We start from the raw sequence: 25,389 nt of genomic DNA, 5'->3' as shown, positions 1-25,389 counted from the left end.
CTTTTACGTGTATTGGTGTTTTCAGTTCTACAGAAGGAAGTTCTAAAGTGAGAACTACCTGTACCTATATGTTTTAATAAATATCTCCAGCTTATTCTCCAAAAAAGAAAAAGGTAAAATATTCCCCATTTCTACCAGTAATATATGAGGATATCCTTTTCCCCACATCCTTGGCAGAAATAAGTATTAGGGATCTTTTAAAATTGTACGAATTCAATGACAAAATGTCAAAGTAATATATCATTCTTATTTATCTTTCATTTAGCTGACTAATAGTGAATCTGAGCATTTTTTATGAGTTTGTTGCTCTTTTAGACTCACTTTCCTCAGAATAGTCTGCATATCCTTTGCCTATTTTTAATTTTTCCTATTTTTCCTTTAGGTTGTACATTGGACACTACAATGTACAATGTACTATTTTTTTATATTCCTTTTTAAACTACTTTTGTCTTTTTCTTATCGTTATGCTCTTGTCATCAGTCATCAGATATACATGTATTATTTTTCATCTAATGGTTTAAAAATAGATCTTCAAGATACATTAGATTGCACAAATTTTCATTAAAATACTATATATGAAAAAACTTTTTCTATTAGAATAAAATATATATTTAAGGATTTAAAAAAACCTTAAAATCTGAATTATTTAGAAAGAATTAAGCATGTTCCTGAACATGCTTCAGAAATGAAATGTTTTTATTTTTCCTGACAATAATTTAAAAAATATTTTCTCCAAATACTGATTTGAAAAGTCAATGAAATCAACTTTACTTAGAAGAATACACATTGAAATCAAACCACTGGGTCTTTCATTAAGCAGAAGTTTTTGGTTCTATTGTAATTCTGTTAGAAGTGAATTAGCTTTCATTATGGACAAATGACTTGTCCTAATGAATGAAGTAACAAAAAGTTGAAGAGTAAACTACACTAACCCATAATGTAAAGGCAATTATGAGACTAACCAACCTAGTACAAATAAAAACATGTAGCAGCTGCAAGCTGGTCACATGCTTCATTGGGACAGCTGCCTGCTACCCTGTAAGCAGCAAATCCTCTTGCCAATGAAAAGTGGGTGTTAGCTGCATGAGCAGTTTCTGGAAATTCATTTTGCCAATTGAACACACACATCAATATATCTGTAATATTTTTATTTTTATTTTAAATCATTTTCCCAATTCTAAAAAAAGACTTAAAATTTCACTGATTGCATATTCATGTAAATACTATCAATTCACACAAAAGAATTGGGAATAAAATATTTTATAAACAATAAATATTCTCATGATGTGCTTTAGGATTTGTAGATACAACACGAGCTTAAATTTACATATTTAATTTTGAACAATTAAGGAAATATATTCAAATGGATATGTATGTGTGTGCGCATTTTTCTATCATCAAGTTAAACTGAAAACCATGTTTCCCAGGGTTCTGGTTAAAAGTCAGTGCAAAAGGGAGCCTTCCTGATATTTGAGATAGAAGAGAAACACTGGCCATTTTCCTCCAAAGGTTTTTTTTGAGTGTGTGTGTGCGGTCTTGCACAGTGAAGCATGACCACAGAGAAGCTGGGTCCCGTTTGCTCTGGCTCTCCTTCACTTTGCCCTCTCTCTTCTTCCTGACAGCTGGCCTCCACTTTCCAGTTCCTCCGGCAATTGTTAAGTGCCAACTCCTAAAATAGATCCCTTATTCATAAAACTCATAGTTGTGCTGCTTCCCTGACTGGACCCTGACCAATACAGTTATCTTTAAATTCTGCTGCATTTTCATAAAATTAGAATATAATGCAGCATGACCAATACTGCTATTGGTACAGGTTGGCAGCTGCAATGTTGCAACAGCCTATTAGTTCCTTTTATTTGCTATGAGTGAGCATGGCAAAATAAAAGTTTACCAAAAGCCCTTCTAATATATACGTGGATGTTAATCCGATTCCAGGAACTCAGTATGCTTGTTCAGAGTTTGTCAGGGAATATCTTATTTAAAAAATTACAGGGCACAAGAAATTAATCTCCTGGGAATAATAATATCACAACGAAATTAAATTATCAACTGTACAAAAAAAAAAACATCCTGCTTTACTTCATATAAAAAAATAATCATGCCTTGTGAATTATAATTCCTTTGGATAGAATTAATCACATATGCATATTGCCAAGCAGAGAAAAGTTTTAAAAGAATAAGAGTAAATTTTAAAACATCATTATCAAATGGTCCAACATGGAGTAATTTCATCATGTGGAAAAGCTGCATAGTTTTTACTCCTTCTTTCACATGAAGACTCTCTTACCGTAGTGATGATCTGTGGTTTTTGTCGCTTGGCCAAATTAATGATATCCACTCCATTATAATAGAGATTTTCTAAACACCCATGAAAATTTTTATGGAAGAATGATGCTGATTTTCCAGGTGCTGGAATCCCTCCGAAGCTGATCTTAGAAAGAAAAATGGCATCAATAATATTGTTTAGTGATTTTCTGATAATCTACTTAAATAGTTATGATTAGGAACTGTAGCTATAATCATCGCATAGATCAATTTTTCATCACCCTACACTGCCATATTATTCATTTCAAATGGAGTTTTTTAATTAAGATACATATTTTAAAACAAATTTACATGCATTCTGTTTTAATCTACATTAGAGTTTGATTATTCTTACGAGTTGCTAATCACATTTGGATTTGATGTTTGCTAATTGATGAATAAAAAGGCATCTTTCTATTCATTGTTATCTTGATCTTTTTAATAATATAACCAATTATGACACCTGATTTTACATACATTTCTTGCACACAATGATATTTGTGCATTTGAATCAATTGTTAATGAATTAATTAATCTATTCATTGCTACAGCCTCTCCATAAATCTATATTTCAGGGGTGTCCCATACCACAAATATCATAACACATAATTTATATTATTTGTTATAATCAGATCTCTTCTTGGAGATTTCCTACATATAACATTCTGACAACTGCCTATTTCAGGTAAAAAAGATGATCTCTCTTCATAATAATAAATTAACATATAATGAGGAAGAAGAAGACTCAGTAGCATATGCCCAAATCTGTTGCTGTGAGCTATGTCGACTAGGGGAAACACTTTATCAGGATTTTTACGCTTATCGTGTATTTTCTTTTGCTAGGCTAAATCACATACATATCATAAAACCTGTATTAATTGAAACATAACTGTCACACCTCATAATCAAGATCCAGGTAACTGAATTCCCCTTGGGTATGGAAATGCTCCCTGTGCTCATCCACTGTAAAGTTGACCTGTTTGCCCAAGCGCTGGACAAGCACAGAATGCCAATGCTGATCATCCAGCAGGCTGCCCAGGGTGAGACTGATCAGGGCATGTGCAGAGGGCAGGTTAGCATCACCTTAAAAGAGAAAAAAAATAACAGCACCATTATTCTCAGTCTAAAAAAAAAAAGTTTTCCTTTTGTGGGCCAGCATCTTTCATGATAATTACAATCTTCTTCCATGCATTCCATCTAAAACACTAGTGTTGATTTGCCTGAAGTTTGAATATAATATTCTTTCAACCTTGCTGTAATTTCTTCCACTATTAATTCTTTTTATTAGCATTACCCATCGCATGCTCATTTTCAATATAAATTTGATCTTTGCTACAACCTCATTATTTTTACTACCTTAATATTTTTCAATGACCCACCCCTTTTTACATGATGTTAAGAAATAGCTATGTAGTTCTGTTGACACTATGTAAAAACCACTGAATGAGGGTCTTATACTATTTGCAAAATATGAACCATTCTTACATGAAAGTACAATATTGGTATATATGCCCTTGAATCTGGAAATAAGATACCTTTATTGTTATAAGATAAGCTATAAAAGCAAAAAACTTACTGAAGTGAAAGCTAAATGACCAGATTTTCAAGTATTTCAGCAAATAGTTTTACCTGAATTAATAAGTAAAAAGAGCTTTCCTCTTCTTAATTCCAGCGTGATGTGATCTCCACTTTGCCCTCCTCTGTGGAGTAGAATCCCATCACTCTGCATGGTTTTAAATTTCAAAGAAATAATATCCTTTATTGGGCTCAGGGATTCTTGGTCAAATCTATAGAGAAGGGAACTTTTTCCATCAAGATCAACCACCTCTGATTCTAGAGACAAAGATATTAAAAGTCATTCTAAGGATAAATATACTTTTCATTAAGCATTTTAAATGCCTATATATAAAGTATCATACCTACACAAATACAGTATAGTTCAGCTCTACGCCAGTCATAATAAGTGAAAATAAAACCACCACATGTATCATTCCCTCTTGATACTTGAGATTGATTCCATTTTGGTCTTTACTAACCTATTTACAAAATTCATGATCTAAAAGTACATTTTAAAAGGTATTCCTAATTTTCTCTTATATTATTAAAGGCTGTTCTTTTTCATTCCATTAAAAAAAAAAGAAGAGAAAAAAAGGTTATAAGCAATATCCATAAAACCACTTCGCGTACTCCACAATCAATATTTTTTAATGATGTTCTTGAAATTTTGAAGTTAAATGGTTTTTTGCTCCTGAAAAAGTGGCTAGGATATCTCAAAATTCTTTCATACATACCATATATAAACAAGACCCTCATACAAGTAAATACTTATACATCAGACTCATCAAATGCCACTTCAAATAAATATTAAACTGACCTTTGTGTTTTGTTTAATTTCATTATTTTTTATGGCTAAGTAAGTGTTTAAGAGCAATGTTATTATTGTCTGTCTTCTCAAGGGCATCGTTAAAAAGACGTTCACTTAATGATATTATAAGGGCTGTTCTGCATTTGTGTCACACCTGTGACATTGACATGTTTTTTCAGCTTTCAGACAGTGTCTTATCTACTCATTGTCAAGATCACTTCTATTCAGTCCATCTGAAAAAAGGTGTCATGTTATACCGGTAACATAACAGTTCATCTGTCAAAATCAGTTGCACCCTGAACAAGAGACACAATAAAAGAACTCATAATACTCAGAAAGCCTACCAGTGTTTTCTACATTTCACAAGTCAAAGATTTTTTTAAGGTAATTACCCTCAAGAATGCATTTATGTAATAAATTAAGAGGATAGGGAAACCCAATAAAATATGAAGCTATTTTTCAACTGGCTAGCTGACTTCTCAAAGAAATGACATTACAGTTTACTCATCTTGTTTCATTGAACAAAGCCATTACATTTACTTGTATGCCCAAATATGCATTTCATTCAGATTATCCATCATAGTTAATGTGAACTATTCATATTCACCATCACCAATTTTTTTCAACTATTTTATATAGCTATCTTTTGAAATTTCAAACATTTGATTTTTCCACATCTTGTTAATGTGCTTATAAAAAATTCATTCACCAAGTACACATGAATAAACATTGCATTCTGCAGAAAGAATAATGTTAACCAAACAATTATTCCTTGTTATATAGCTGAATAAATGTGCATGGTTAAAACATAACTTTGTGTCAAATACAAATAATGTGTTCTATGATTATTAGATTACGATAAATTAAGAAAAATTCCAATAAGACAGACTTTAAATGCGGACACATTTGGAGCAATACAGTTATTTCTGAGTTAATGTGTTGCTTAAAGGCAACCATTGTAATAATGATTTTATTTTAGATAAAGTATATTTTTGGAATTAGCTACCAAGAGGATTTCTTTTCCAGGAAAGGTTTAGTCTGTGTTACTTTAGCCTACTATTTCTTTTTTAAATCTTCGCTGTTGTTATTACACTTGTAATGTCATATTAACCTTTCACGGCACGTAAAGCTTTTGTGCCTGGAATATTTACATCAGCAAAATGGGATAGTGAAAAACATTCCATGTTTTTCATCCCATGTTTAGTCATCCCATGATGACTAAAGCAATGGCATATTGTTTTGTCTCTTAAACCAAAGCCACTTGCCATTTCCTCTCACTCTTGTCTGTTTTCTTTTTACTTCACAGGTATACATTAAGTAATTTGATGCAGTCATTCGACAAATATTTACTTAGCCTATCGTGTTCAAAGTTCAAAGTACTATGATGGATGCTGAGATAAAAAAAAAAAAAATGACCAACATAAACATGGCCCCTGCCCTTATGGGGCTTACTTATACTCGGTGAAGATGGATCACAATTACAAAGTGAACAAATAAATTCATAAAACATTCCAGACTATAAAAGATATTCTGATCAAGGTAAAAAGAAGACTGAGGTCACTTTTGTTAAGGTGGCTGACGAAACTCAATTCTTGGGTCTAGAAGCCTGGTACTAAAGTAGATCTAATCAATAAGCTTCCTACTCTCCATGCTCTTTAAGACTAATATTTGTTCCCATGAACCAGAATTACTCTTAGAACATTTCATTCCAAGAGGCACAGACATTCTCCCAATACATTCTCTCCTTCACTGCTGTAAAAGGAAGCTCTGAGGATTCCTGAGAAACTGCAGGCATAGTTCGTAATTTAGTTCTCAGAAGGAGAAAATAGGAGTGAGGGAGAAGCTGGCCTTGACAAAAAGGGCCTGAAAGGAAGAAAGCGGTGAAGTGGGGGAATCAACAAACAGGCTGCAAACACATCACAGATTCACATGATTGTGAACAATACTCTTTGGAGCGGGGGTGGGGGGGTGGTAGAGAGTGGGGGAAGCATAATTCAGAATGCGAGTACAATGTCAGTAAAGGAAAACTTCAAGTTATACACATGCATATATACGCATATATATGCATATATATGCATATTTATATATATATAAATTCTCAATAAAAATATTCAGATGATTACTTTAGAAGGGAAAACTAATATCTCTAATAGAAGTCGCTGTAATTAAAAGCCATTTATACAACATATATGATATATAAAAAGCACTCACTTTTAAACAATCACAAAACATTGAGTTATAACTCGTGAACTTAATGATATAAAAATCAGAAACTGTCTAAAAAAGCTAATTTTTTTTTTTTTGAGAGAGAGCGTGAGTGCGCAAGCAAGCATTTGAATTCAATGTATCATCATCAGCACCTCGCATTCTAAGGATGCTGGTGGAAGAGACAGGTACAGAGCAGAGGTCCCCAACCTTTTTGACACCAGGGACCAGTGCTCCTATGAGAATCTAACGCCTAATGTGGAGCTGAGGTGGTGATGCTAGTGCCGGCGAGTGGCTGCAAACACAGATGAAGCTTCACATGCTGGCCTGCCTCCTGCTGTGCAGCCCGGGTCCTAACAGGCCACAGACTGGTACTAGTCTGCGATCTGGGGGGTTGGGGACTCCTGGTATAGAATTTCTCTCAAAAGTAATCTTATTACTGTTAACAAAAATTAGAAAAACTGAAAATAAATCAAAGGCATAATTTCACATCCTTTCAATGTCATAATGGAATATTTTCTAACAGGCCCATCTAAAGATTATTTAATTCTAAGTGAATTAATAAAAGTCTGATTTTACTATTTATTACTGAGTAGGGCCAGACTCTCTCAAGTTACATGTTAATTCATAGATTTTTTTTTTTCTCCCCCAGTAGAAATGCAAATGACTTCTGTCTGGTAGAAAATACATGCCCCTAAGTTATGGTTTTTTATTGTCCTGATGGACATTAACCATTTGGGTACTTAACCTGATACTAGTAACCCAACATTATTTCTTGAATTTCTGTATGCACTCAGTCTCTTGAATTTTCTTTGGACTAGCTTTACCATTCTTCTGCTTCCTTCATTAATGAATCAAATGCATTTTTGATATGTATATATTCTGTATTTGAATAAGTCATGTTTTTATGTTTTTAAAATTTTTACTTTTAACCCTATTAACTTAAAAACTATACTCAGACTTTTAATCATTGACTGGGAAAGGAACATTTCAAGTCTTAGCCATCACTGGTAAAGTTCGGAGTGAATTTATTTTCACTATTTCACAAAGATTTTCAGATTTTGAACTCTTGAAGAGCACTGACAACACAAACACATTCTCATAAAGGAAAGAGTTCAGATGATTTATAACAATATTTCTTTACACTGAATCTAACCTATGAGAGATCTGGATATATACCATTAATAAAATTAATCCAACTGAATAATTTAGGTGAAAACACTAAATTAAGCATCCAAAACAACATTAATATTTAAATTAAGTCAATGACACATTTATTCTTATCTTTTGTCAAATACTCTAGGAAAAGAATCTTCTGTACACAGTTGAATTGCATAAATAGAAAAAATACAAGTGTTAGAAAATTGACTATAGGGAAAATTGGGAATCAGAACTTAACGAAATTTGTGTCAGTAAGAGACATATAGTCCAAAGATATACAAGAAGATGTTACTTAATTGAAAGGAATAATTTTCTCTAATTGTAAATTTGTTCATTAGCATGCTGATTAACGGAGGTTATATTTTGATGATTGGATTATTATCAGTATTATTAACATGGCCCTGCTACACCCTGGCTCACTGTGGGGAAGGCATGTACTCTGATTTTCTAGTAACAAGTTGCAAACTATTCTGACAGTCACCTCCTTTAGCCTAGCCCCATTTTGAGCCATTTTAGGTTACGTGTACAGTATTATAGTTTAGCCTCGTAGTTAAAACAACTAGTCTGTGTGGGCTTGAATCTTCACTCTACCTTGCACAAGTGAATGAGTTTCCTATTGTTACTGTAACAAATGGTCACAAACTTGGTCGCATAAAACAATACAGATATACTATCTTACGGCTTTGGAATTCAGACGTCCCAAAACCAAGGTGTTAGCAGGGCCTGTTTCCCTTCTGAAGTCTACAGAAGATCATCCCTTTCTTTCCCTTTTCCAGCTTCTAAACACAATCTGCATCCCTTAGTTTGTGGCACCTTCCTTCACGTACAAGACCAGTACCATAGCATCTTCCCATCTCTCACGCTTTCTCATTTTTGCTTTTGTAGTCACTTCTCTGACTCTGATCCTCTCACCTCTCTAAGGACCCTGTGATTACATTGGGTTCACCTGGAAAATCCAAGATAATCTCCCCATCTCAACATCCTTAATTTAATAACATCTGTAATGTGTCCATGTCATAGAATGTAACGTATTTGCAGGTGACAAGGCATTACTTTATCACAGCAAGCTACCTAACATCTTAGTCCCTGTTTCCTCAACAGTAACATGGGAACAGCAATAGTATATTCTTCACAGGATTTTTGTGTGAATGTATATCTGCATGATTTTTGGAAGGGTTGTTGACATATAATTAGAATTCAATAAATGTTAGCTACTATTAATGCTAATACAATGATTTATTATTAGAATATGGAGCAGGGAAACAGGTTCATAAAAAATAGTTTAATAAATACATTTGGTGTATTCATTTTTTAAAAGCGACCTCTTTAAAAAATAATGGATTTCTGAAGTGTACAAGAAATGCTCAATTATCAATGTCATTGCCAGGTTATGCAGCAAGAATGATTCTGAGCCATCTGCGGGTTCTGTGGCTTTTCCTCTGTCTGTCAGTGAATGCCTGAGCTGATTCACCATGGCAATTGTCGGTGACCTGAATCCTCCTCAGCGAATACCTCCATTTCAAATCTTCCCATTTATAGCAGGAATCAAGAAAGAAAAGACTCACAAAGATTGTGGGCCTTCTCTCATATCAATTCTCCGTGTGACCACAGGAAGAGGGACAGTCTGCTTTATCTGCATGATTTAAAAATACAATCTTCCATGGAATTCAGAGTTTTCCAATAAAAAATATTCAAATTACTTTTAAGGAGTTATGTCAGCGTGGTATTGCTAAAAATGTGTATTCTGTGCTCCTTCCTGCAGCACATATTTATATTGAGTTCTCTGTGAACCCAGTGGAAAACACGGCATTGCATAAAAACAAAGTGCTTTTTTTCCCCCAAGGAGTTTTATTTCTGCGTCAGGGCTGGGTCCCAAGTGATTTCTAACATGTGCAGAAGTCGATCCACTCAGCTTCAGAGAAGGATGTCAACTAAATTGCAGGAACGCTTCACCTCTCTGAGCAGTAAACTGTTTTTCTACCTCGGCATATTTCACATGAAAACACACTCATTGTAATATCTTCCACTTGACCGGGTATCTTTCTCTCACCCCTGCGCCCTACTGCTGCTCCAGAAGTTTGAGGCTTTGCAATTGTGAGAGGTTGCCATTTGAAAAAAGCAATATCCTCCCTACATCCCCTCCCCAAGTAGATCACTAAGAGTAACATTTCCAAGAGCATGCTTTCTTAAATTGAGCTCCATGCCTCCCGCCCCCCACCCCGCCCCCCACCCCAGAATCAACTGAGGAGAATAAATATTTAACATCCTGGGCTCTGAGTCATACCCAGGAATAAATGTTCCTGAGTGATCCTGAGGCAGATGACAGCGTGAGGGTTATCTGACAAGAAGAACAAGAAGGTGACAGAAACCTAGTCTCTGAAAATGAATGACCTCAATGCATACTGAATTGTACCGTGGAAAATAAATATGTTTTCTTTATCTATACTGTAGGTGGTACTTGCAGGAAATTGTGGAGGTGGGAGTGATTTCCCCTGAAAGATGTTTCAGGGAGAAATTGATTCTGTGAGTTAAACTATGAATCATCACATTATTGATGAGATCAGTTGACTAAGAAACTTAAAAGAGAAAAATTGGAATAGAAAATGAGTGAACTTGAAAACGAATCCTCGAATAATAGAAAATTGACTTTATTTGAAGGTCATGAAAAAGTTCTTGAAAAAACACAAGAGTCTTCTATTAATTCTTTGGGAGTCACCTCAAAAATATACATAGGGAAAAAATAAAAAAGAGTGCTACCATTGGAAAAAGAGCTATGGACCAAACTCTTCTTACATGAAATCAGCCTTAAACACTGATCATGCTGCTCTTTATTTGAAAATTTACTACTGATGAATTGCTAAACAAACAGAGGTCCAATTTTGATTTCTAAGAAATATAAGTCAGACTGAATCACCGTTAAACTATTATATAGTGAAACATTAAAGCAACAGCATGATGTATAGGCACTTGAGATCTGCATTACTGTATTGGGTTTTAAAGAGATGGAGAAAAGAGACCAGGCACTTGAGAAATCAACAGGAAATAGGTTGTACTATTTTTGCATAGTAGCATAAAAGAGCACAGAATGATTTAAGGGACTCTTAAGTTTAAAACAACTAAAATTAATTCAATAAAAAGGAAGAAGACACAGGATCAAATGCTGCATATAACCACAGGGAAGAGGTGACGTTACTATCACAGTTTTAAATAGAGTTAAGGTCAGTGACAGTACTCCAGGAGGTTATGGGAACAAACATGATCGCTGATGCTGAAATATCAATTTGAATTAACCTTTTAAATAGATTTGAAATTGGTAATGTCTACTACGTCAAGGTCACTTGAGTGTGCCACTGGAGAATGTAAGTTGTATCACTGTTTCTAATATTTATTTATAATTTTATAATGCCACAGAAGTCACTTACATGCTTATTCTTAATTTCCTCGTTTGGAAGATGTGGAGAATAATTCCAATCTCTCATACTACACAAAAAAGTCAAGGGTATCAAAACGCCTCAACGTTTTATTAAATTTATATGCTATTATTGTCACTTTGATAATAAAAAATATTTGAAATCTCATATGTTCACCTCAGAGACAGTTCTCCTTTATTCAACTGCTACTGTATTAATATAATACATTTATGATTTTTACATATTTATTAATTTTTTCAGTTTATATTGTGGCTCATCAGATGTTTTTCTTAATTCATCCATTAACAAATAGGTACTGAACCAAGTCCTACAGTAGGAGATGGTGTCACAACAGTGAACACATTCTGTCCTCATGGATCCTCCAAAACAAGGAAAAAGAAAAGCATCAAGCAACTCATTGCATGAATATGCATATAAATTTACAAATTTAAGTGGAGCATGAGGGTTGTAAGGGAAATTCGAGCAGAGATCTACATTGTTCTTTTCACGGTACTATCTTAGATTTCTGATCAATATATTTTTTAAATGGAAATGTACTGAAGTAAGTAGTCCCAACTTTCAATATTTTTACATTGTAAAATGCACATTCTTAAACTATTGTGTTTACTTGCTTAAATGTAGACCGTTTAAGAGAAAATTATGAGTTTTATTTAGTAAATGGAACATCAGTTTAAGACTTGCATACATTTCTTCTCTTCCGATCTTCTCACTTAGTTCTCCCTGTGTTCTATGCCTTATCTTTAACAGGCTGAATATACTGCTAGGATGACAGGAAAAGCCTTCGTGAGGCTCACCAAGCCTGCCTCCTTTCATTCGTTCATCTATGCAGAAGACTAATAACAAAAAAAAAAAAAAAAAAAAAAAAAAAAGGAATGTCTAATGACAACGCAGTATAATGAGTGCATAATGTGATTAGGAGCAGAATGGCTCCAGAAGCAGGTGGAAATGTCTTCAGACCTAATGGTGTGTCAGAAAAGTTGGCAGAAACAGTGATTTCTATGTGGAGAAATGGCGATGAGTAAAAGAATTATCTAGGGAGAGGCATGAAACCTGGATATGTGGTGATTGCCTTAAGCATAGTACAGAGATCCTAAGTCTAGAAAAATCATGACATCATGGCATATGAAAGAAATGGAAATTAGTTTAGTATGGCTGGGCAGTTGGATGTTCTTATTTTGTTGAGGATGAGGACAGGAAGATCATGGATTGTAAATGAGGATGTTTGTACAAGACTTAGAGAAAAGGAACTTAGAATTTATACTAAGGGCAACTGTCTCAGCAATTCACCCATTATTACAGGGCATCATCTTCTGTGGCTTGATTACCATTTCGTAAGGATGTCTCAGACACGCTCACTTTCACCCAGTCATTTCCCTTTCCCTGCCTTTGTCTACCATGCCTTACTTTCCTTTGGGACATTTAGTAGAGTAGTACTTCTTTATCCTGAAACATTTTCTTTTTGTTTCTTCACAAGTTATTTCCTTACCTACATCTTGTGTGTAGATCCATAAACATGTTCACAGCTGCTCTGGCCAAGACATCTAAAATTTATGCTTTCTCTTTGAACCCCTAAAATTTAGCTTCTACTTCTCTCATTACTCAGGAATCAACTTCACATTCACTGACATAAAAGTAGGACATGCTCTTTGATTTGGGTTTTCTATTTATTTGATGCTCCTTCATAACAAGTTCCTGCTCTCACTCACTGGGACAGAAGGTAATAAAATTAGGTGCAGATCTCACAGTAACCACTTTCCCTGCAATGCTCATGAGACCAGCTTCCACCTAGGACTTCGGCAAACACATGTATTAGGCACAAAGGAGGGCCTGACATAAAAATATAGACTATCCGAAAGACAGAATAAAGACCCTACTTAACTATGATAGAAATGCATTTCTGCTTTTCAAAGATATGAGTCGTGGTCCAAACACAGCACTTTATATTTGTATTATTAACAGTAATGCAATAAGTGGAAATGGTATGATTTAGTAATAATAATAATGATATTTATACAGGTTTTAATGATCTGTCTACCACTAAAAGGGTTTAGAGTTCCAACCTTCCACAGTTCACGGCATTTGAATTCAACCGAGTCAAGAATAAAACAAATTATCTCCTGTGCCCTTTCAGAACTCATTAATTCTCCAGGGCCCCCTCCCAGTAAATAACTCCTTCCAGACAGTTCTTCAAATCTCATAACTCAGTGTCCCTCACATACAATCACTAAGCTCTTGATTGAACATGCTCAGTATATTTTGAATCTGATTCAGGTCAGAAGAACCCTCTCTCCTGATTGCTGGTCCCTTAGTTTGAGGCTCCATTGTCACTTGCACAAGTGACGTCGGAAGTCTCCTGAGCTGCTGCCTCCAATCTGTATCACTCATTTAACTTTCTAATCTGTACCCCTCGTTTAACTCTCCCATTTGTGCCCCTCATTTCGGTTTGAATGACCATTCTCAAATACAAACTGATCCTCCGAGCACTCCTCATTCCTGTGCTCGGCTTGGGTACACCCCTTCTCCTATTTGGGCTATCCCACCCCCAGCCTCCTATGTGAAGTATCTGCATCTTAGTGTCTTATACTAATTTCAATTTACCAATCACTTTATTGCTCACACCCTAAACATACGCTATAATAAGTTTACATTGAGTTTGTATAATTTTTATGACTGCTTCTTCTGACCTCTAGGGTCAAATACTCCACATTAGTTACCATAAATAGTTCTGTTTCACATGTACTTGCGCACATGCACGCATTCTCCACATTTCCCTCTCTCTCTGAAATTGGCGAGCAAACTGACATCTAGTTTTACAGTGCCATCACGGATGCCCGGTTACTTCTGATATTCACGGTGGTCCTGCAGGTTACCTTGGCAACGTGTACAGTTACTTTGGCTTTCAATGTACAGTCAGTACTATAAATTTTGTTTTGAGCTTTGTAATTTTGTAGCAATTTAGATAATGTTGTGTTTTTACTTCGTTGTGTAGAGTGAAAGGATTGTATTGAATAAATCTATGTAACATATGTATATATATAATAATTCCCATAGTAAGAAAATATATAGTATTTTAGAATTTCTCACTGTACCCAATACCTAATAGAGTTCTATTTCAGCAAGTGTCAATAAATACTTAAAATGTGAATGTCTAATGATTCATCTAGCTGTCAAACTGTTGGCTTTGAAATGTGATGATCTGATTTTTTAATCCTGGATCTAACACAGGCTCTGTAACCCTGGACAAGTTTCTTGATTTCTCTAAGGTTTACTTTTCCCCACATCAAGAGACCTGAAGCACCCCAATACACGCCACTCTTGAGTGAGTGGTTCTGGCAGAGCACACCTAAGAGTCACATTAACTTGGTGCAGGTGACGACACACAGGCAGGCGGGCTGCATGCAATCCTCCAGGCTTTTATCAACCTCACAAGAGGCTCAGTTAATTGCCAGTATGGACAGGTATCCATAACTGTGACCCAAAAGAGAGACCCTGCCCAGCCCCCGACACCACTTTTCTTTTTATAGGGATTGCAGGAGAACGGCCTTGTAAATCTGGAGAAAATCCAGTCTGATCTTGGATCTGGACTCTTTCGGACAAAATCTTGCAGCTGTGTTCTCGTGCCGATGGCATCTGAAGCTCTTCCTACTGAGGACAGGGGAGGCCGATGGTCCCATCTACTTCTGCACTGGGCAACCCAGAGCAAGCAAGCCACAGGCCCCATTCAACCAACAATTCTGTTTACCTCCTCTTACATCTGAATAAAATGGTAATATTCACATACTGCTTCACTGTGTTGTTAGGAGTAAATCAGAAAATGCCAAGAGGAATAGTATCTGACACATAGTAACTGTTTAATGAATGATGGTTTTATAGCATCATATTTTAGTAAATTAATATTCTGTAAGACTGATGCTATGATAGGTGGAGAATATGAGTGTAACTATAGCATAATTGAGGAATTAAAGTCAATTTGATCAAGCACAATTCCATAAGGCATTCACACTCAACCCATTTTGAGGTCATTTTAGGCAATCTATGAGAGTATTTTTCCGTTAGGTTTATTATTTTTTCCCTTTTATGCTAAACTACACAACAGTCATTTTACATTGAATCCTATCAAATCATCTTACCATATGTGTTTATGTTCGTATTTAAAATCATGTTGGCTCCCAGTATTGCTACTTTGACTGTGGGTCAATGAAGAAAGGATGCTGACTGAATAAGTCGACATGGTACTCGCTCCAGGAGATGCCAAATAAAGTCACAATGAAAAGAATGTTCCCTAGGATTGCAAATCAATAAAAGTGGGAGGATATTTGAGTTATCCTTAAGCACATGGCAGCACAGAACTCAAAGGAGCCTGTATCTCAGCAGTCACTTCCATAGAGACATTATGAGAGGTGTGTTAGTTTCAGAAAAACGGCATCGATAGTCTTGTCACACTAATGTTGAATTTGAATCTTAGATTGAATGAATAGTAAGTGTTTACTACTGGAAAAATTACTTAATATTTCTAAGACTTTATTAGATGGGTGATTTTTAGGATTAAATCAGAAGATCTATAAAAACTGTATCTGACACTGAGTTTAAGTGCTACATAACTGTTAGTGATTATTATCCTGCAATAAATATCCTGCAAAGTGGATGCTCTGAATAGGGCAGAATGTGACTACAAATATGAAGCATTTTGAAGTTTGTTTTGGTAATTGTCCATCGTGTGGAATGGGATTTGCTAAACTCTGTGATCCAAAGAAAAATTAGACAGCTTGTCAAGGTTCTGTGCTCTAGAATTAAATTTGGGGGTGGGATATTTTTTTTAAGGGATGATTTTATTTAAGTGTGATAATGGCGAAGGGAGGAACTAACACATAACGGGAGCACCTACGCCATGTGGTAGGCTGGGCAGATGGTGAGAAGTAAGCGGCCCGTGGCTCATCGCTGATGTAGCAGCTGGAGAGAAAATGAGCATAAGCTTGAGTTCTGGAGTCTGGCGGGCTTGGCTGTACACCCAACTCTGTCACTTCCTATCTGTGTGGCTTGAGCAAGTCATCCTCTCCAAGCTTCAGCGCTCCCGTTTTCAAAGTGGAGGACTGGAGTAGTTATCTAATTATTCTTATCTGGACGTTTTTTGGAATAATAAACAAACTGGTTGATATAGTACAGATATCTAGTAAGCACTCAAGAAAGGCTTGCTATTTCTAAAATAATAAAAATCAAGACTACTAATATCAGTGTTATTGCGATCCTTTTTATTACTCTTGATATTAACACTATTATTGTTATTCTGCAGTCCCTGGCAGGGACAGAATGTTTGATGGGGCGGTGGACACCGAGAACATCACTAAGGATGCAGTGAGACTTACGCGATCCGTAATGTATAACATGGCTTCTTCGTCAGACACAATTTGGACAACTTCAGCAAGTTGCTTGCCCTCATGTGATAAGCCTTCCTTTCATGTAAGTAACGTGAACCAGAACCTAACTCAACTTCACAAAGTGATAAAATATTTGGGGGGGAAAAAAGTCTTAGTGGCTAAAAACCAAAAGTGTACTAGAGAAATAATGATGTGGTAAAATTTAACGGTCTGACATTCTTTTCCAGATTCTTCCATGTACTATTTATGGAGTGCTGGGCAAATTACTGAATCTCTCTAAACCTCAGACTGCTCAATTCGATGACTGTAGATCATATTAACAAAGTCATTGTTCTACAATAAAAGAGCATCTAACAGGATGGTGAGGCTTGAGGTGGGCTATCAATAATTCTTAGGTCCTTGTCCCACAAAAAGATATAATAAAAATACTTCATTAAGAGGAGACTAAGTGAAATCTGTGGTTTCTATCTTATTTTCATGTGAAAGTATTTCAAACTCAAATTATATTTTGACAGAGGTCTTTACCTTTTCTATGAATTTATGCTGAGAGCATAGCATAAGTGAGTTGCATGGTATATTATTTTTAGAAAAATATTCTTCGATTTCCTAAAAATGACTAGTTATATTAAATAGAACACTGCCTCTTTTATTAAATTCAGGATGCCCGAGTGAAAATATATTCCATGTGGAGAAAGCTCTAATATTTGAAAGTTAGGATCTAGTCAATAATATTAGATTTGAATAAATGAATTTACATATGTCCACAAACGTGTATCTCTATCTATCTCCACATTGATTTTTCTATCTATAAAATACTTCCATTTCTGATTTAAAATATAAAAGCCGACCACCAAAGTCAATACTGGCATGTACGGGCACACACACACACAAAGCTTTCCACAAAAATCATTCCTGTTTTTCTCTCTCTTTACATATCTATAAAGTCAATTTCTGTATGAAGTTTGGCTTTTAAAACATTTCCTTTGATACCTATTTCAGTGTTTTGGATAAACAAACACTTACTGTAGGCACATCCAAACACCTCGATTCGCATTCCAATTCTGCCTTTGGGGTTCCACTCTAAAGGGATGAAGCGCAGAAATCTGGCTTTGATCGAAGGCTGGAGTCTATAGTACACGACACTATCTGCGTTTGCATTTCCTGAAAAACCCTAGAAGAAAAGGGGAAGAAGGAAATCAATTCACCCAAAGTATGTCCATTTCACCTTGTCAGTGAGCAACATCTGATTTATTTTCCTAAAATGATGGCTAACTTCTTTAACTTCATATTAACGGTTATGTCAGGATGTTTCTCCATCCACAGAAGTTACTATTGTGTAAACTTGTCCTCTTTTTAAGACTATTCTGAATTCTGTCATCCCCGTTAAGCCAGCTTTCAAGGATGATACACTCAATAAAGTTTGTTTTTATAAAGTACAGATTAAATTTAAACATTATGAATAGCACAAAAATGAGAAAATCTTCTTCCAAAAACCATGATCTGATTCAGCAAAGAAGTTGCTTATATCACTAATGAATGAGTAAGGTTCTGACATTTCTCTGTTGTTTCACTTTCTTATCTTGCTCATTAACATAAAAGAATCACCCAATGTTCAAGTCGGAACTACACTTTAATATCAGGCTGATAAACTTCTTGTTGATGCTTGATACCCATGTTAAAAACTGTTAAGGGAAGTTGGAAGCAATTATATGGAAAGACCTGTAATTAGACTTACAGACTCTAGAATTTGAAAGCCAGAAAGACCTTGGGAACGATGCTAAACCAGCAGTCAAATTGCAGATGAGGAAATGAAAAGTCAGGAAGGTGGGGAATTAAAAAACTCTAGCATTTGTAAAACTATTATTTAGTAAGATCAGGAGCTATGTTCCTTCCACAATATCAGAATGCACCTACATAACACATAGCTCACCTATAAAACTAACATACTACAGCATCTAACATCTAAGCAGATTTTATTTTCTCCTATATGACATATTATAAGGCTTTGTAAAGGAAAAAGATAAGATGAAGCAGAAGTTATTCTCAAAATTATTTTTTCTCCTCCTCCTCTTCCCTCTCTCCCTACCACCTCCCTTCCTCCTCCTCCTCCTCCTCCTCCTCCTCCTCCTCCTCCTCCTCATTGTAACAATCATCATATGTAGAAACAAAATAAGATATGATGCTACCCCCTGTGTGGGCTCATGATAACACCATTTACCATGACTGGATCAACAAATAAGGTCAACCTCATGATTACACAGGCAAAGGCAAAAGCAAATCCATTAGGAATACCAGTACCCAGGAAGTTTATTTATTTGCTTACTCTTCTTTCTACTTCACAGATATCCCTTTATCAGCATTTACCAACATATTTTCTAATATATTAAAAAAAAAAATGTTGGATGTTTCACAGTCAAATTAATTCCAATTTATTCCCCTTGTCAATCAATTCTTTACCTTTTTCCCAGACCCCCCCCCCCCCAATGCTCTCATATATCCATTCTCAGGCTTCTATGCCACAGAGAGTTCTGTGATAGCATCTCTAAATTATATCAAAAATCTGGGCATATTTCTTCCTCTCAGCTATGACCATTCAGTTCAACAAAGCATTATCTTACCAGAACTAGCTCAATGGCCTCTTCCTCGCTTTTTTATTCTTCAGTTCTCTGTCACCATCCACATCTGTAATGCCTAATCTCTTCCCTTCTGAGCAGTCAGTAAGAGTTTTAAAGGTAAATTAAACCATGTCGCCCCACTGCTTCTTTTACCACTTGGAAAATAATCCAATCTCCTTATCAACATACACGGTCTTTGGCAACATCCTCTATTATGCTTTAGCCACACTGGACCACTGTGAACAAGCCAAGCTCAGCCCCGCTTAGGGTCTTGGCATCAGACCTTTCTCTGAAAGTTCTTCCTTCAAGATCTTTATACAACAATCTCCTCTTACCATTTCAGGCTTTGGTCAAAATCTTACCACTTAAGACAGGCCCTTTCTGATTCCAGCTTCTATAGTAGCATATCTGGCACCCTTTGCATCTTCTGTTTTATTTTATTTTACTCATTATTTGGGGTGTTCTACTTCTGTTTGATTATTATGTTTGTTTATCTTATCCCACTAGAAAACAAACTCCATTGAAGCAGAGAGCTTTACTGCCTTCCATTCGTAATACCTAGAACATAGCTTGATTCAAAGGGATTCTCAATTAAATATTTGTTAGCTGCGCATGTTTGAAAAAGGCTGGACTTAAAAACAAGGCAAAGTTCGACAGGTCTCTCAATTACAGGGCCTCTCAGAGCATGTCAAATGTGAATGTGCAAATGTGCACTGGGTCTTCCATGACGAGGACAGTCATCCAGCCTGTTTCAAACATATTACACCCACATTCTTAGATACTATTTCTCAGAACCTAAATAAGAGAACATTGTTTAGTGCCACAGATATTTGGACTGATAACAAGATCCTCCTAGGAAGTTCCATTCTATTCCAAAATTTCACACCCTTGGTATTGGCGTGTGTGTGTGTGTGTGTGTGTGTGTGTGTGTGTGTGTGTCCAAATCAGGGTAGTGTCCAGCCAGGGTTGAGAACCTGGTCTATAGATACTCAATCCTAATCTAACCCGTTTATATACTCTGATTCTATTTTCCTGGGTGCCACTGGCAGGCTAATACAATCTCTAATTATGATTTCTTTCAGTGAACAGATGGATGATGAATTAGATAACCCTCCAAAAGATCACATTTTTTCCAAAGTAATGTAGCTTCATAGATTTAGATGGATGCCACTACCATGATTTCAGCATCTTAAGGGATCAGGAGAAAAGCTGCATCGTGACACTGGCAACAGATAGGCCAGTAGAACGAGGAGGTCTAAAAATGAGGGCCTTTCACATTTACCGAATCTATGGCGAGTTATTTGAATTTTGAGAACATAAAGAAGAAATGTAAGATACTTAGTTTGCTTATATAATAAAAATACCTTGGCACATTCAAAATTTTAAGCTGTTTTTTCTTATAAAGACTGAGGGAAATTGTGAGGTGGGAGATATGGGGTTTTTACTTAGCACATTTCAATCATATCTCAATTTTTTAATGAGCCTGTATTAATTGTATAGTAATTAGTACAATAAAGTTAAGACATGGACACAGGGAGACTGCACAGTGACACAATAGATAAAAACATCATTGAGTAGTCCTCTGGGTACTTTAACTTTCTCATATCAATATGCGTCATTACTAATAATTAAATATATTTAACTGAACAATAATATTTGTATTGTTTTGCTCCATTTGTTGAAGATGTTTTCAATACATACATAACAAAGATTCTGCTGTGGAATCCAGTACTTAATGGGAATTTTTTCAGAATGTTTGTGAACGAGACATGGGATTGAAGTTACATTACCTTATAAATGAAAGTCCTGTGCACGCTATCAGGTTTCGGTTATATTTCCTTTGCCTAGGGGACATTCTTTAACTTGCTATAAAGATTTTTCATGCCATCACAATTCGTAAAGGAAATCACAGATTTAAATACCTCTCTTAAAAAAAAAATTATTATGTGACTGCTTGTGTCTTCCCTTCTAGATCCTGAACTTGAGTATATGTCAGAATTACTAGTACTGTTTAGAAATGCAGATTTCTAGATCCTGCACCTTGCACACTAAGTCTGTGGGTGGGCTGTACTCTGCATTTCTAGTGAGAACCAAGCTAATTTGTGCTTTTGGTCATGGGCTCACTCTTTGTAAATATTACTAGCTTGTGGATAAACAATGATCATTTTCCCTCTCTGTGTTATCTCAAAGCTTTTCGGAGAGAGAAAAGATTTTAGGAGAAGAGTTCGCTAGGGCTAACTTCCAAAAAGAGAAATAAGTAGCAACTGTGTTCTGTGTTATCAGTAGAAATGTCTTCAATGCAAAGTCTGTGTCTCAGAATCAGACACAGTAGAAATATATCACATTGCTTTAATATTTGCTTGAACCCTATGAAGTAGTTATTTTCTACCCACTTTAAAACTGAGGATAATGAAAATTGTAGAGGTTATGTGCCTAAAGCCACACAGCTAGAAAGTGGCAGAGTAAGAATTTAATTCCAGGCTTTCTTGACCCCAAAGCCCATAATTTAGCTAAGCCATCAAAAGGGCCTCATTCTAACAGAATATAGAAGTGAACAACTCACCCTAGAGGAAACTTGATATTTTATTTGAGGCTTTTTTTTTTTTCTCCTAATTTATATTTAAAATCTTCAACACATTTGAGAGTAACACTACTTAGATTACTGCTGAACTGGGACACAGCTCTAGCAGTTGACTTTAATAAACAAAAAGATTGTTCTATTAAACTTTACATTTTCTCAAAATTATTAGAGCAGAATGAAAATAAAAGACAAATGTTCCATAATCAATGGAACTCTTGCATATAAATGATAACCTTCTAACAGATAGAGGATGTAAAGGAATATGCCATTATATCATGAAATATCTACAAGTAAAATTAAGGCAATGTGTCTTATGTGATAAAAATCAGGAAGCCTTCATTGCATTTTTCCTTTCTTTGAGAATTGATGATTTTCAAACTCAATGAGGTGTTCATAGATGGTTTGGAAATGCATTCTAACCGATATAATACATGGGGTTAATGAATTAAAGTTTTTCATAGGATTTTAAGTATTTGCATAATGATTTTAAAATTTATGAAGAGGTATAATAACATTAATTTTTTTTTCAAGTATTAATTGAGTAACTCTTCTAAGAAAGCCAAAATGCATAAAGGGATATGCTCATATGGCAGTTCATAAGGGGATCCAAAATATTGCTGCAGTAAATCAGAACCATGGGACCAGTTACATGTGGTTATATAGCAGACTCTGTAATTACATAAAAATTGATCCAGCTCCCACAAAAATAAACAGCAACACTAGCAGAAATTTTACACAACAAACAGGCAAACACGAAAATCTCCTGGACTCTCTTATTATGAGTTACATATGTGACTTTCATATGACCTATTTCCAAGTACAACGCTTTTTGACACAGTCAGCTGATGTGCAGACACTAAATATATCATAAAATGCTGTCTAATGGAAATGAGCTTTTTATTTTATGATGTCAGTTATACATATTTATCAAATATGCTTCACAAGACATTGTCTGGTCTAAAAAAGTGCAAAAGAAAAGCATAGAAAAATAAGAACTACTGAAAAGTGCTAATTTTGCTAACATAAACCCAGATAAAAAATAACTTTTAATTTCTGATCAAGATGGCAGAGTAAGTAAACACTGTTTTTGCCTCCCCTCATGATCACATCAAATTACAACTAAACTACAGAACGGCCATCAATGAGAATCACCTGAAGTCTAGCTGAACTGAAATTCTACAGTTAAGGGTACAGAGAAGAAGCCATGTTGAAACTGGAGGCAGAGATGCAAAACAGGCTGGTCCACACCTGACTGTGGCAGTTAAAAATTGGGAGGGATATCTCCTGCAGAGGAGCAAGGGGTCCCAGCCCCACACCAGGCCCCCAGCCCAGGGTTCCAGTGCCAGAGAGAGAAGTCCCCACAATTTCCATTGTGAAAGCCAGCAGATATTGTGGCTGAGTGAAATGAAGGGCAGCTGGAGTCCCAGGCATTCCTCTTAAAGGGCCTGCTCAGGGACTCACTTGCTATGAGCTCCAGCACTGGGGCAGCAGCTTGAAAAGGTGCCAGGGATATTAGAGGAACTGAATTATCTGGCTTTAAGGCAAGGGCTGGAGGTGCAGTTTTCTTCTAGACAGAAGTGCTGGCATAATTTACTGTTCCTTTGTTAAGCACTTTCTAAAGTACAGATGCAAGTGACTACTATATCTGAGTCTCCATCAACCTAGCTAAAGTGATTAGGTGCCCCCTGGAGATTCCCTGATACCTCACCCCATGGCCTGTCTTGGCTCATGCTGCAGACTTTCCTAAAATCTCTCAGAAGTTCACAAAATCCTAATAGTATCTGGCCTTGGAGTGCCTTGTACATCATTCCAGGCGGTCCCAAGCCTGGCATTAGCAGCAGCCAGCCTCAGTTGGGGGCTTGGCCTCTCAAGGCACCTCCCAGCCCAGCACAGGTGGCAGCCTTCTGCAGATTGCTTGGTGGCTCATGCCAGGTGACCCCAGCCAGGCAGGGCACAGGGTGTAGCTGAACTTGGCTTTTGGCGAGGATCCTCACAGGAAGCCCCATGGTTGGCACACCTTGTGACCAGCTTCGGACTGAGCCAGAGCAGCACCTGGTGCTGTATCTGAGGAAGACACACCCAAAGGCCAACTGGGCAGGCACCAGCGCCCTGCTAAAGCAAATCCTGCTCCATAGGGTTAGCCCCTGCATAACAGCTCCTTCACTGTGGTCACTACCCAGTTCTCACAACCAATCAGCCTGAGGGTCAATCCTTTCCATTGATGTGCAAATAGCAACCAAGGCTCAACTACAATAGGAGGGCATATGCAACCCATAGGAGGTGACCAGGGAGGCTGTGTTTTATGGAAGATATATGGAGAAGTCTTTAAGTTTAAATTTATATGAAAATAATATGTGTACGATTTTGTGGAAGAAGAATAAAATTTTATTGAGATGGAAAATAACTTTTAACTAAAAAATCATCATGTAATGGTCATGCCAGACTACTAAATTCTGAACAACTCTCCTGCTAGAAAAGTGGTACAAAATAAAAAATAGGTAATGATGTACTGAAAGACAATTTATATTAAATTCCCAAGTTCTGAGAAAAGAAAATCCGAAGAGGTGAGCCCTACTTTTTAAGGCTTTTTCTCTTTATAGGTGACTAAATGATTTCTAAAATGGAAAAACTGAGACACAGAACTTGAGGTCTTTTGAAACTTCACAGGATTAGTGAGAAAATTTTAGTTCTAGGACCCTCAAGGATGGGAATACTCTGTAGGCTTCCATAGGTTTTGTGTTAGAACTTTGAAGGTCTACAATGTAGAATAAAGAGTAAGTCAGAAAATGACAACTCCTCACAGAGATTAAAATTCAGCTCCCCATCTTCTCAAACTGTGAAATTATATTAAGATTATCAGAGATATTTAGTGCTTCCTGCTGCCTGTAGAAGCAAATGTAATTACACTCTGTAAAAAAATATCCATCTAGATCCCAAATTATCTGTAAAAGTTTTCATATGTAATGTCCTATACCCAGAAGAAAAGAATAAAACATCAGCAAAAACTATTCTTAAAGGGAACTTTATAGTCTTAAATACACATACACATATGTAAACATTCACACAAACATTAGTAAATAGAAAAAGTATCAGCTCTATATTTAAAGACCTTGAAAAATATCACTCTATACAACAAGAAAGCTGGACAAACTGAAAATCAAAGACTTTTCTGAGACCTGTCAGAAAATTGAGGTTACATGGTGCTATGGACTGAATGATGTCTGTCCAAAATTCATACATTGACCAAGAAACAAATGACAACAAATGTAAAACAATTATAGACATAGTAGATATTAATCAGAATATATCAACAATCACTTTAAAAGAGAGTGATCTAGATACACTACTTAAA

The 25,389-nt window shown here is 35.9% G+C and overlaps 1 protein-coding gene across 2 annotated transcripts in view; it reads right to left on the bottom strand.

Annotated features, from left to right (window-relative positions):
- Positions 1-25,389, bottom strand: part of CNTNAP4 (contactin associated protein family member 4) — a 217,774-nt gene that overhangs the window by 86,691 nt on the left and 105,694 nt on the right. Inside the window, exons 4-7 of one of the 2 annotated variants that reach the window (XM_016155989.2) lie at positions 17,865-18,012; positions 3,934-4,137; positions 3,203-3,387; positions 2,288-2,431 (exon numbers count right to left, since the gene is read on the bottom strand). In XM_016155989.2, the coding sequence (XP_016011475.2) occupies positions 2,288-2,431; positions 3,203-3,387; positions 3,934-4,137; positions 17,865-18,012 (681 nt within the window). Of the gene's footprint in view, positions 1-2,287; positions 2,432-3,202; positions 3,388-3,933; positions 4,138-17,864; positions 18,013-25,389 lie in introns of those variants that run through there. The other variant, XM_036231504.1, reaches the window with a different exon arrangement.

The sequence above is a fragment of the Rousettus aegyptiacus genome, unplaced genomic scaffold (genome assembly GCF_014176215.1).
Source record: "Rousettus aegyptiacus isolate mRouAeg1 unplaced genomic scaffold, mRouAeg1.p scaffold_m13_p_14, whole genome shotgun sequence".
NCBI lineage: Eukaryota > Metazoa > Chordata > Mammalia > Chiroptera > Pteropodidae > Rousettus > Rousettus aegyptiacus.
The sequence above is the reverse complement of the archived record's forward strand: the minus strand, read 5'-3'. Positions and strand labels throughout refer to the sequence as shown.